The 14,128-nt window shown below is 37.0% G+C and overlaps 1 protein-coding gene across 1 annotated transcript in view; it reads right to left on the reverse strand.

Moving 5' to 3' along the window:
• LOC121739305 (ecdysone-induced protein 78C-like) overlaps window positions 1–14,128 on the reverse strand; it is an 86,155-nt gene that overhangs the window by 7,059 nt on the left and 64,968 nt on the right. The window contains exons 3-5 of the mRNA XM_042131684.1: window positions 4,508–4,617; window positions 2,649–2,790; window positions 92–352 (exon numbers count right to left, since the gene is read on the reverse strand). Of these exons, the coding sequence (XP_041987618.1) occupies window positions 92–352; window positions 2,649–2,790; window positions 4,508–4,617 (513 nt within the window). The remainder of the gene's footprint in view (window positions 1–91; window positions 353–2,648; window positions 2,791–4,507; window positions 4,618–14,128) is intronic.

Here is a 14,128-nt window from a genome sequence, read left to right on the forward strand (position 1 = left end):
GCTGTCAACAACAATACCTGGAATGTTGTTGACAGCTCGTATTTGGGGCAATAGGTGCACAAAGACTCCATTGAAACATAATTATTATTACCTTCATCGGAATCGTTCAGGTTCAGTCGGATCGTTCGTACTTGGATGCCGTCCTTGAGCTCAGCGGACGACGGGCCGAACATTCGGTGCGCGGTGAGGACTATCCTCACCATCTCCTTAGTGAGGTCCTGATGCAGGACTTCGTTGTCGATCTCCTCCACCGGGGCCGGGACCGGAGCCGGTACCAGGTTCCTAGCGAGATCGGGCATGCTCTCCATGACGGCTTCCCTCGGTCGCTTTGGCACTCGTCCGTACCTGACGGCTGAGAAACAAGTCCTCATTGTACGAACGGTTTCGCCGAACTGATGCACACTGCATCGGTGTTAGATCCCTAATTGGAAAATAAGGCGCGGTGCATTGATCTATGCTCTATATTGTTTTCTAACACTACCGCGGACCCCACACCTGCTATGGGAACGACAATTCAACGAGTAGATCTCTCGCAATTGATAAATCTGTGCGTTTATTAGATAAGGGTTTAACCCTGTGTAATATGCATTATAAGTATAATGCATGTCCATAATATGCATGTCCATATTTATCACGTTAAACGCCGACCGAATATGACACTTCTGGCAGGCCAACGAACATGATAACTTAGCTTTTGTCAATGCAGTGAAACCCGCATGGCCCTCTAGACTAATGGGTTTTATTTGGTTTTTGACTAACGACAGGAATTTTTAGAGATTTGTGTGAGAACTTATTTATACTTACCCCATAATATATAGTATTTATCACACAAAAAAATCACGTTTGTTGTATGGGGCAATCCATATACAACAAATGTGATTTTTTTCTGTCCCCAATGGGACTGGGGCTCCCATACAACCCTTAAATATTTATTTCATTTTGTATAATAAGACAGTAAAAGAAGATAAACTAAGTTTTGTAAATGTTGTAAAGGCGTGGGGGTTGTCCGACACCGCGTCCAACACCACGACCCGCGCGGCTCCTTGTAACGAAAATCTTAGTTTCTGCTCGCACAGGCCATGGGGGACACAGGCTGAGTGACATTGTTTTTGGGAATATACCTATATATATTTTGTAGTAATTATTAATATATTCTATTTGAAAGTGGGTTTTATTACATTTCCTACGAAATGTACTGTTGGTGAACCTTATTAAAGTAAATAAATAAAATGGAGAAAAAAAAAACGAATGTGTAAAATTGATTAAAATAGTGTTTTCCCATTCGGCGCGCAGGGCAAGTGTACTGTTGGCCAACTGGTGTGCCCCATGGCGTTTAACGGGATATTAAAACCTGTGAGACTAAGTTTTGCTCGGATTTCAAGGATAGGGGCAAAATTTTAGAAATAGATGCATAGTATTGTCGAGATTGTTTTTCTACAATTCTACCCCAAAGCTCACAATTCGCATTACCAAAAAAAGAATTATGACTAAAGATGGCCTCGTTTAAATAATAAGATTGAGTATTATATTACATCAAAATCGTATGAGAAAATTCGAACCTAAAGAAAAATTTCTTGATTTTGTGTATTAATAGTGTCATGTTGCAACAGCTATCTTGTAGTTTCAGAATTCAGAGCTGTAGTGGTAATTGATTTAGGTCTGGTTTATCGGAAAACTTAATTGACATCCCATATACAAGCGAACTAGATCTCTGCTCTACAGTGACCACACTATAATTGCTTGCTGGAACTTGGACCGAAATCGGAAAACCCTAATTTATACCAATTGCATTTAAAATAACAATTCAGTAAATGTTTTCCGAAGTACGTAAAAAAATTAGTTTCGTGTGCTTATAATAACACTTTAAAATGACAAAACACGTTGTTACAATGATTAATTATTTTTATTTTCATAGTACTTCATTTATCAAATTGTATAACATTGAAGAACATGAAAAAAACTAAAATTACTTACATGATACATCTGAAAACTCATTTCTGCCATGACTAGGTCTTATGGGACTACCTGATTACCCAAAAATAACATTAAAAATAACGAATATAACTATTAATAGTCTATATACAGGGTGTAACAAAAATAAGTGATAATACTTTAGGGTGTGTACGTGTTCCTTGTAGAGAGTTCACTGTGAAAGTAGCAGCGCTGAAAGACCAAATTTTTTTTTCACTTTTGTATGGAGAAACTCGTGGCGCTGGGGCTCTTGCCCATACAAAAGTGAAAAAAAAAATTTATAATAAATACACTGTATAATAAATATCAATTCATATCACTCCAAGAACTTCTACATCAATAGTATAACAAAGTTTAAGTATAACAAAAAAATATTGTTATCCTATACAGTGTGTAACAATACTAAATAAGTGATAATACTTTTGGGGTGGGTTTAAAGTTCGATGTGAAAGTAGCAGCACTGAAAGATTGAAAGATTTAAACTTTTGTTTGGGAAAATGCATGACGCTGGGGTGCTTGCTCATACAAATAAATAAAAAATTGCTCTTTCAGCGCTGCTGCTTTCACAGTGAACTCTACGGACACATACATACACCCTAAACTCTAAAGTTCTATCACTTAGTTCTGTCACACCCTGTATGTGTATAGTGTTATTTGAAAGTCGGTTTAAAACTCACAGTCTCTGCTCATGCCAACCGCAATGCACTTCTTGAAACGGCAGAACTGGCACCGGTTCCTGTTGAGCCGGATGACCAGACACTTGCCGTCCCGCAGGCACCGGTACTCGATCTGCTTCTGGATGCTCCGACGGAAGAAACCCTGGCGAACCCAGAAGAGCAAATAAGCTGCGAAGCGAATAACAACAGTAGACATGGGAAAGAATCGACATACTGACAGCTTTTATCGACAAAATGGCGGATTTTTATTGTCTCTGTCACTTTGTCTTGTCTGTCTATTCTTTTCTTCTATAGAAAGAAACCGTTGCTGTGGTGACCATACTACGCCTGCAGGAATAGAACTTTAAATACGGTATCATCGTTAAAAGTCTTTCATAGGCAGTTGACAGACCTACGTCATGTGGTCGGCTTATGTCAATTCAATGTTAGCTGTGATCGGTCGGATGGGTTTGACTCGCGACCAAATTACTTAGGTCTGCCATCTGCCTAGGAATCGACTTCTCTGACATTACATTATGATGGGGCGCAGCGTAGCGAGCCTCAATTTCTACGCACGAGAAAAGACATGAGGCAATAGACAGATTGATAAAGGATCTCTAATTTTCTCTTTAAAATCTCTCAGTTTTAATATTTATGCTAAACCTGCTGATGCCAGATAAATTCGTACAAAACTGAGTTTATTAGAGTATATTAGTGTAATGGCCGCTTTACACGGGTGACTAAAGCCGCACGATTTACGCCGCACGGCGAAAATCGACTGTGTAAATGGCAATGCGACTACGCCGCATGCGGCTAAAGTCGCAAGCCCCAAAGTGGTGCGGCCAATGGCCGCATGCGGCTGGTGACTAAAATCGACCGTGCAAACGCTCAGTCGCAAGCGATCGCTTGCTGCGAATACTACTGTTGACTGGTGACTTGCCGGGTGACTAAAATCGACCCGTTAGTCACCCGTGTAAATGGGGTGGCGATTCGACTTGGACAGGCGATTCCACTGGTGACTTGTCGGGTGACTAAAATCGACCCGTTAGTCACCCGTGTAAATCGACCATAAGTTTTTATTTCTGGAAGCTTTCTTCAGTGTCCAATTAAAGCTTTTGCAGGAACTTTCACTATTTAACTATTGTTGCATAATAATTAGATTTTAATATTACTCTTGTTTACTACATTAACTTTTCTATCGGGAAAAAGAATTTTCCTTTGACTGCATTTTGTTTTCTTGTTATTAAAATAAATCAAAGATTTCAAGCATGAGCACTTTGAAGAAAAGTTTCCTTGTTATTTTTTAAAGCAATGTAAATAATAATTAACAAAAGTTTTATCAAACAAACTTTGACAAACACGGAGACATAAGAAAATATATTTTTCTTTCCCTGTTCATTCAATTAGTTGCAGTTTGCAACAAGCTTTAAAATGGCAACAAAAACAGATTAACCTCAAACTTGAGAGCTTAGAAGGAGAAAAGGAATTTACTGCTTTAAAGCGCTGAAAAAATTGAAAGCTTTAAATTGAGCTTTTGAACGATATTTTTTATGTGGAAGCACGTTCGAATATTTAAATAACAATCACGCTATCGAGGTTTGTGCGAAAGTATAATATGATGTGAACAAATATGATGAAAGCAATGCATTTCCATAAATAAAATACTAGTAAAGGAATATGATATAAAATGTATGGAATTTGGTCCAAATGTCCACCACAATCAGTACAAATAATCGGCCAAGTTCAACATCAATCATCATCATCATCACCATACCTTGCAAGTTGCAGCTTTCACAGAAGGTGACGCCATAGTGGTATCCCGAATCTTTGTCCCCGCACACCTTGCACTACTATAATCACCATAATAATCATCATCATACCTTGCAGCCTTCACAGGAGGTGACGCCGTAGTGGTATCCCGAAGCTTTGTCCCCGCACACCTTGCACGGAGCCGCCGCTTTGCCAGCACTAGCGCTATCTATATGCTGATCTGGAAACAAAAATTGATATTTAGATTAGTTGATTCCCGCAACTCCGGGATTTCTCCGGGATAAAAATATCCTATGTCCTTTCCTTGGACTCAAAATATCTCCATACCAAATTTCATCAAATTCCGTTCAGTGGTTTAAGCGTGAAGAGGTAACAGACAGATAGACACATTTTCGCATTTCAAATATTATTAGTATATTAGTATTAATATCGAAGTATGGACTACTATCAAGGATCCTTTTTTATAACATACCTAAGCATAAGCTTAGCTGAGATAGAGTTTGAAAAATATAGAGATTCCCTCGCAGTTCTTTTTGGCAAATGCTGTGTGAGAAAAAGTATAATATAATAGTCAGAAATATTTATTGACTACACCCATATTACAAAAGAATATATTATAATTATTAAGATGAAGTTACAAAATAAAGGAGGGAAACTGGTGCCCTTATTAAGTTGCTCTGTATTAAAAGATAAACAGTCACCCTAGCAAATTCTATCAAAGAGAGAAAAGTTTAAAAAATCTGTTTGTTATATTTTAGGCATGATTTACGGTTTAGGAAAACGAAAAATTATTGTCATAGTAAAGAAAATCATATTGTGTTTTAGTATAAAAAATTAATAGTAGGTACATTATAATCTAAGCAGATCATACCTATACCTTAAAAATTTGATAAATCTTCGCAACCCTATAATTTATATTATCATGGTTATAGGAAATATTCACAGATTAGGTATGTATTTTTTCTTAACACAAAAATTATAACAAAAAAGACTTCAACGCGTGACGCGACTCAATTTTTTTTTTTCAACACCTTACAAGCAACTTCCATAATTCATCGAAATCATACATTCTGCTGACCTATCCTACAACTCTATTGACAAATATACAACTCTATTTGCCAATGAAAGTCCACTTAAGTGCATATTACGACCGCAATTGAAAGGGCGCGAATCGTTTACGTACGTCACTTACGGTCAGGACTAGTGTTAACTAGCTGTTATTGGGACATATTGATACTAAATAGGGTCTAGACCAGTGTGATTCAAACTTTCTCATTTTGGTGCTACAACGAAGAGCCTACTAATTATTATTATTATTTGCTAACTACCGCTTTGCTCTTAGATATCTCTCTATGGGCCTGTCCACATCTCCACGTCACGACGTCGTCAACGTAGAACGGTGCGGTAACGTGGCACGGTACGTTGACGTGACGTGTATATTTACGTCAACGTAACGTTAAAACTTTTTCTTCTCTTTCTCTGTTTTAACAAAAATAGCAAAAGCAGAATACGTTTTGTGCGGTCCACATCTAGATTAGTAGTGAAGAATGCTGCTACATTCTTTAACAAGGCATGGTGACGTACAATGTTGCTATATCGTGATTTACGTTACGTTAACGTAATGTGCCACGTTACCGCACCGTTCCACGTTGACGATGTCGTCACGTGGAGATGTGGACAGGCCCTTTGCCCCTAAATATGCTTAAAAACGTCCGGCTAAAGCAATATTTTTAAACGTAGCTGTGCCCGAAACTGATTTTAAAATTGTTTAAGGAAACTGCAATGGACTAATTATGTACAAATTTTATTCTAAACATATTCTTGCATTTAAAACAAAAGCCCCGCTTCTGGTAAAGTTTGGGAAATTTGTAACTTCCTTATTACTAATGTATCTAAGTAATCTATATATATAAAACTCAAAGGTGACTGACTGACATGGTGATCTATCAACGCACAGCCCAAACCACTGGACCGATCGGGCTGAAATTTGGCATGCAGGTAGATATTATACGTGGGAGAGCCATGCTTCGGCACGAATGGGCCGGCTCGACCGTATAAATACCACGTTCTCACAGAAAACCGGCGTGAAACAGCGCTTGCGCTGTGTCTCGCCGAGTGAGTGAGTTTACCGGAGGCCCAATCCCCTAACCCCTACCCTATTCCCTTCCCTACCCTCAACTATTCCCTTTCCCTCCCTTCCCTACCCTCCCCTATTACCCTATTCCCTCTTAAAAGGTCGGCAACGCACTTGCAGCTCTTCTGATGCTGCGAGTGTCCATGGGCGACGGAAGTTGCTTTCCATCAGGTGACCCGTTTGCTCGTTTGCCCCCTTATTTCATAAAAAAAAAGGCATCCGCTAAGAAAGGATTTTGATCAATTCCACCTCTAAGGGGTTAAAATAGGGAATGAAAGTTTGTATATAATAATACTTCTTAACGCGAGCGAAGCCGCGGGCAAAAGCTCGTAACTAATAAGTATTTAATAGAGGTAAGTATATTCAGGATTGTCGTGCGTGCTGAATACGATTTCTTGGATAACGTTAATTTCTCGCGCCCTTTCAAGGTATTTAATCAAATTCTGTCCAGCAAACTCAAACTCAAACTTTTTTATTCAGAATAAATTTTTGCAAATGTGCTCTGAACGTCTACATGAGGCCTACCACCGGTTCGGGAACTAACCCGGCGAGAAGAACCGGCGTAAGAAACTCAGCAGTTGTAGAGCTTAATTAATTCGATGCAAAGAAACAAACAAAAGAATACTCTTTATATTTTTAATTAAATTCTATAATATTATTCGTGTTACTTGCTAGGCGAGGTAATTTTTTAAATATAATTATAATGAATTATTTTAACATTTAACGCATGAGCCGGTAACAACTCGTGTAGTCAGTATATTCTCACACGATTCTTGGAAGTCGAACTACTCTACAAATTAAGTATTGTTTTTTATTATTTTTATCTACACTAGTATTATATTATTAAAGTGCTAAAGTTTGTTTTTTGTTTGTAGGAGGTAATCTCTGAAACTACTGGTCCGATTGCAAAATTTTTAACACCGATAGAAAGCTGGCGTGCATTCCTAAATACACGCCAGCTATCTATCGGTGTTAAAAATTGGACTATATTTTATCGGAGGCACATAATGATTTTTTTCCTTAAATTAAGTCCTTTTCAGAATTCGCGGGCAAAAGCAAGTATTTAATAACTTTGTAAAAAATGTTTTTAAGCATTAAATTTTTCGCGATAAAGAGAAGTTTCAAGGTACGCGTAAACTTTATAAAGGTTATATAAAACAATAAGGCACGTGTTTACCTATTGTTTTTTATTATATTTTCTGAAATAAGGTAATGAAAACAAATTCTCCGTAAACTAAGCATAAAGTATAAGTGACTCGAGCAATATAATTTATGTTACTTTAAAGCCTGCCTTAACAATTTTAAATTACTTTTCTTCGCTGCATCTACCATAAAGTTCACAGAAAAGGATCTCGACTTTATTAAAATAAGATTTCCGTTGCAATTTTGTCACGTGGTTCTAGTTAGTGGCTTTTTACATAATAGTAAATTAATAGAATTTAAACAATCAGTAATCACATTCAGAAAAACCTTTATGTCATTAGTTTTAGAGAAATAGAATGAAAACGCATACCTAGTTACCTACAACTAGGTATTTTGCAGCTTCACTCATCTATGCAAACATGAAAATTGAAAACTCAAATTGTCCAATTGCACAATGTTGTGAACATTGTACTACCAGAGAAGTTGATTCCTAGGCAGATGGCGGATCTACTTAGTTTGGTTGTGTCATGTCAAACGCATCCGACAGATCACAGCTAACATTATGTTGACATAATCCGACCAATTATTGTAGGTCCGTCAACTGCCTATGAATCAATTTCTTCGATGGTACTATCAGAGAAGTTGATTCCAATGCAAATCGGGGACCTAAGTAGTTTCGTTGCGTTACGTCAAACCCAGCTGATAGATCACAATTAACATTGAATTGACATATTCGACCAAATAACGTTGGTCTGTCAATTGCATAGGAATCAAATTCCTCGATGGTGCATTGTACATGACGTGTCTAAATTGTATATCCGAGGAAATTCCTAGGCAGTTGACAGACCAACGTCATTTAGTCGGATCTTGTCAATTCAATGTTATTTGTTACCTGTCAGCTGGGTTTGACATAACGGCCCGTTTATATCTCCACGTCACGACGTCATCAACGTGGAACGGTGCGGTAACGTGGCACGGTACGTTGACGTGACGTGCAAATTTACGCCAACGTAACGTGAAAATGCACGTCACGGTGTAGCAACATTTTACGTCTTTTTTTTCTTAAATCTCTCTCTCCGTCTTCTTAACAATAGCAGAAGCAGAATACGTATTGTGCGGTCCATATCTAGATTAGTAGTGAAGAACCTACATTCTTCACTACTAAACTGCCTTGTAAAACTGCTACCAGTTTTACAAGGCATGGTGATTGGTGACGTACAATGTTGCTACATCGTGACGTGCATTTTTACGTTACGTTGACGTAAATTTTCACGTCACGATAACGTACCGTGCCACGTTGCCGCACCGTTCCACGTTGACGACGTTGTAACGCGACATGTGGACCCTCCCTTACGCCACCAAACTATGTAGGTCTACCACCAGACTATCTGCCTAGGAATCAACGTCTCTGATAGTACTTTGTACATGTACGTCGACAACTATGATTTATGTCATACGCACAGATTCTTCACTGCAAACTTGCGAATAGCAGCTATAATAATTTATTTCGGTGAGTACAATCGCGTATAGTACAGGCGATAAAGCAAGTTACGTAACGAGTCGTACTTTCTTCCGCGAATACCCCATCTCGCTCTGATTCATCGGCGAGAGAGGGACAACGATATGGTCCCGGAGACTGTCCTTCAGGGTTGTCACTTTTATGATATTAATTACATAATGATTATTTAGTATTAAGAAATATGGTAGATATAGTAATTAATAATAAATGGACATTAAAAATATTACAGCTATTACAAACGAATAATAGATACAATAATATATATTTAGTCTACACAATTCCAGTAGGATATAGTAGAATATTTTTAGAAAATTAGTTTTAACAATACATGAGTTAAGTTTTATGAAGTCTACTCATGTTTTTGAATGATGATATCCACGTGGTATTCTAGTCGCGCAAGCTTATTTAGATCACATGCAATTAAGAATTACAAATTACAATGGTAACTTTTTATAATAAAATTTAAATTTTTTTCATTCTTTCAAAAAATTAATAATAATATATATTTTTAACACGAAAATCAACAATATTATATTGTATCATATTGTTTTATTAAATAATTAGGAAACGATTATGATACTGTTGTCAACCCTGACAATTTTCCAAAGCAATGATTGCAGTTCAACAAACTGCGCACGAGTCGAACGTTGAACCTGCACTAACCATCTTCCCTCTCTCTCGCACGCATCCCTTCATCATCATTTCTCTCCGTCTAGCATAATAAAGGCTCTCGAGTATTTTCATTGAAGGCATGTCTTTGGAAAACATTTGGACCATAGAGAAAAAGCAATTCCTCCATGCGTATCTTTAGACACCTGATTAGGTACCTACTACTCGACTCAGAGCAAGTAAGTACTCGTAAAGAAAAAATTTTGACAACTAAGTTCAAAAACAAATGTATGGATTTGGCATTGATAAAGCGATGTCTCTTGGAGGTGGCTTATATCATCAGAGAAATAGATTCAATGCCAGCGGACCTTCATAATTTGGTCGGATTATGACATGTCATTGATGATAGTCTTCTGATCGGCTGGTAAATTAAGTTGGGCCAGACAGACAGACCGACAGACATACAGCAAAGTCTCAGTAGTAGGTTCTTGTTTGTAAACACCGTACCCCATTTCTTTCGTAGCTGCAAAGCTTGTTCCTGTACCCCGATTCCACTATTTTAATCCAACATTAATACAGTTTTAATCCAGTCCAGTCAGAAAAGATAGATTTTTATGTTTATTGGCAAAACTGCATCGAAGCTGTACCTAATATGCTACGCGCACACTTTGACGGAGCGCGCTGTACCTAATATGCTACGCGCGCACTTTGACGGAGCGCAGCGGGGCGGGCTGCATTTTCATAAACTGTACAAGTTTTAAGCGCGCTGTGTCATCTACGAAAAATGCGACCCATTCCGCTGCGACATAAAGCAGAAATCAAACATCGTCCTTCTCTCTATAAATTAAATTTAATCGCCCCCTTAATACTTCGATCGTGGATTCTTGGAAATCTATTGTTATTCTATTGTGTCTCGCTTACCAGTGAGCTTATGGGGCTTGATGGGATAAATGTTAGATTGAAATATCGTAATCGTGGTACTGCTGATGATGATGATAGCACTAATGAATTAATGATGTAACAATCGTTAATATAAAACAAACAGCACAGAACCACGGTCTGGTGGTTTCACAAATAATACGGAAGTTAAAATCTTTAATTACATATAAATCTAAATGCTATTCTATTTATAATTACTTTTACCGTGGAATTACGTGGTCACGTAAATTATGTTACCTACACGTGATGTTTTAACCGACTTCCAAAATTATTATCATACATTATCTTTATATTATTATTAATTATTATACAATTAATAATATATTATTTATATTGTATTGGAAAATTCATAACATTGGGCCGTTGCTCATAGAAAAAAAAGGGTAAAGTAACACTTTCATCTCTGCTAGACTTCCACGGAGAACTTTATATAAGTGACAATATTTTGTCCTTTACATAAAGGGTGTGTAAATAGTAATTGTATGTACTATTAGAGAAGTTGATTCCTAGGCAGATGGGGGACCTACGTAGTTTGGTCGCGTTACGTCAAACCCAGTTTACCCAGCCGACGGATTACAATAATTATAGTTTGTGCATTCTAAGATGATATGGGTGACAGTTTTCATGTTCCTTGCTACGGGTTTTTTTTACAAGAAAACAAAAAAAATATAAATGTAATAAATTATATTCCATCTACAAAAACAAATGTTTCCTATAATTGTTAATGAATAAAAATGAAAAGATACTAAATGCTAACTTCTTAATAAAAATTATAAATATTAACTGTGAAATAGGAGTATAAAATTATTGTTACGAAAACATTTGAAAAATGTCATATGCATGAAACGGAACTTATGTCAATAGAGATTAACTCTGTTGAATCGAAATCAAATCGATAAAAAAGGGCGGCCATTTTAAATCGCCGGCACCACTGAAATGTCAGTACGAAATCGATAATTTCGATTGCAATTCCTTTACGAAGTGATTCGATATTTTTTAAACTATCGATTAATTTTAGTTAGGTAACTTCCCTACTATTGTCGATTATAATGTGTCACGCATATCATCATAAAACGCACAAACTATAACATTGAATTGACACGATCCGATCAAATGACGTCGACCCGTCAACTGCCGTCAATCAATTTCTTCGATGGTAAGTACATACCCTAAAGTATATTAACACTTACTTTTGTTACACCCTGTTACCTGTACCTATAATCTTATATCTTTAAACGAGCAATTCTTGTGTATATATTTATTTATAATTGGAATCTCGGAATCGGCTCCAACGATTTGCATGTGTATATAGGGGGTTTTGGGGGCGATAAATCGATCTAGCTAGGAATCATTTTTAGAAAATGTCATTTTATTCGTGTTTTATCGAATATCGAGCAAAGCTCGGTCAAATATCTAGTAAGTATATTATGGACTTTTCATTGACGTAATGTCTTATTGAAGAAATGAAAGTACAGAGGAGATTGCTGTGACATTTACTTGCCCTTTCAAGTATATGAATCTCCAAGATTAGTTATAACGCGGAACCTTTTTCATCCACACTAATAATATAAATGTAAAAGTCTGTCAGTTATAGTGACGGATTAGAACTATGATGCCCTGAGCAATCCATGCCCCCTTCTCCGTATATCGTTCGAGGTAATATGCTGGCCCGTTGGTTCGCACGTTGTACGGATGAATCTTCACTTCAATCACACACTCCTTAAAGCGTTCTATCAGAATCTGTACACGGGCGGCCTGTGGATCAGCTATACCAAAGTATCTCTTAACACCCTTTGCATCCAATATAACAATATCTTTAGGATGATGCTGAAACTTCTCCGTCCGAGATGTTTGCACAAGCAACAACGAATGGCTTCCGGGCACTCATGGGCAAGAAAGCTGCATCTCTAATAAATCGCGTAAGGGGAAGTGACAACAGCATCCTGAGGATTGTGGCAGATGATCCGCATGCACCTATATTGAGGAATCCGCATGCACCTATAATATTATGTGCGGATAATGAACGAATTTAAGAACAGAGCTCTAGAACACATCCGCTCATAGTTCTAATTGAGGTGCATGATGTTTTAATTATTTACTATAAGTTATGTTTTGTTTTTTTTTTAACTAAACCTAATAAATTTTTAAACCTTTACCGCCTAAAAACATTAGCTTTTAGGCAGTTAAGGTTTTTTTGGAGTAATTTTAAACTTTTTTTGGACTAGTTTTTGGTGACATGAGAGTGAGGCGTGATGCCTTAAGGACGGATTTTTTGTGCTTCTTCTCGTGATGTGATGAATTAGCTAGGCAATTGCTTAATTTGATTAAGGGTTAATCCATCACTGGTCAGTTACCTCTTTACGCTTTTACCGCTGAAACGATTTTGATGGATATGGCTTCTTTAGGTCCCGAGAATGAACATCATGAACTTTAAATTATGGAAGAATGTACGGTTCTCAGTCACACACTTTCGGCGTAACAATAAGTTGCGGGAAACATAATGTAAATCTGTCTCTTAATTTTACGATACATCGCTTAACAAAATATTAGGAGTTAATTTTGGTGAAACAGTGATTATAATTCAAGTGTTTGGTGTTCATAAATTCAGCTTCAGCAATAAAAACTCAAAGCAAAACCTCCTTTTTTGGAATTTGGTTCAAATACAGTGGCGTAATTGTATGATATAACGATTTAAATATTAAAAAAAATTAGAGTTATTACGTGATATAACTGCTCGTTTACATGGGCATTTGATAGTGAAGTATCTAGCTCATTTTGATGTGACCCATATACCTACTCGCAAACTTTCTTAAAGACACATTCGGGTAATATAATTTTATAGCGGTGGCTTACGGAGTTACGCACATAAAGTTAATATGATTACGCATGATGAAAATTCACTATGTTGCCTAACTATATCTGGGTCTTTAGCCAAGACGTTTTCTTTATCGCTTCTTTATAGAATCGCCTATCAAAATGTATGGAATTGACATAAGCGTTCGATAATATTATGAAGTTCACGTTCGAGTCATGTAATCTGTATCTGTCTTTTCTGATCCGGACTGGATTAAAACTGTATTAATGTTAGATAAAAATTAGAATAAGCTTTTAATTAAGCCATTATCATGATTTCAAGTAACTTTTGTTGCATGCAACAATGCATTGCAAAAATATTGTTTTGTCGCTACGAAAGAAATGCTTAAGGCCAAGTAGTCCCTAAAATTCGCAGGTCGATGTCTGTCAGTACGAATATCGACGAAAAGGACATTAAAATAACATTAATATCAGCGCGCCTTGATGTATGAAATATACAATGTACCATCGAAAAAATTGATTCCTAGGCTGATGGCGGATATAAGTAGTTTGGTCGCGTCGTGTCAAACTCAT

Source organism: Aricia agestis, chromosome Z, assembly GCF_905147365.1.
Source record: "Aricia agestis chromosome Z, ilAriAges1.1, whole genome shotgun sequence".
In the NCBI taxonomy this organism is placed as follows: Eukaryota; Metazoa; Arthropoda; class Insecta; order Lepidoptera; family Lycaenidae; genus Aricia; species Aricia agestis.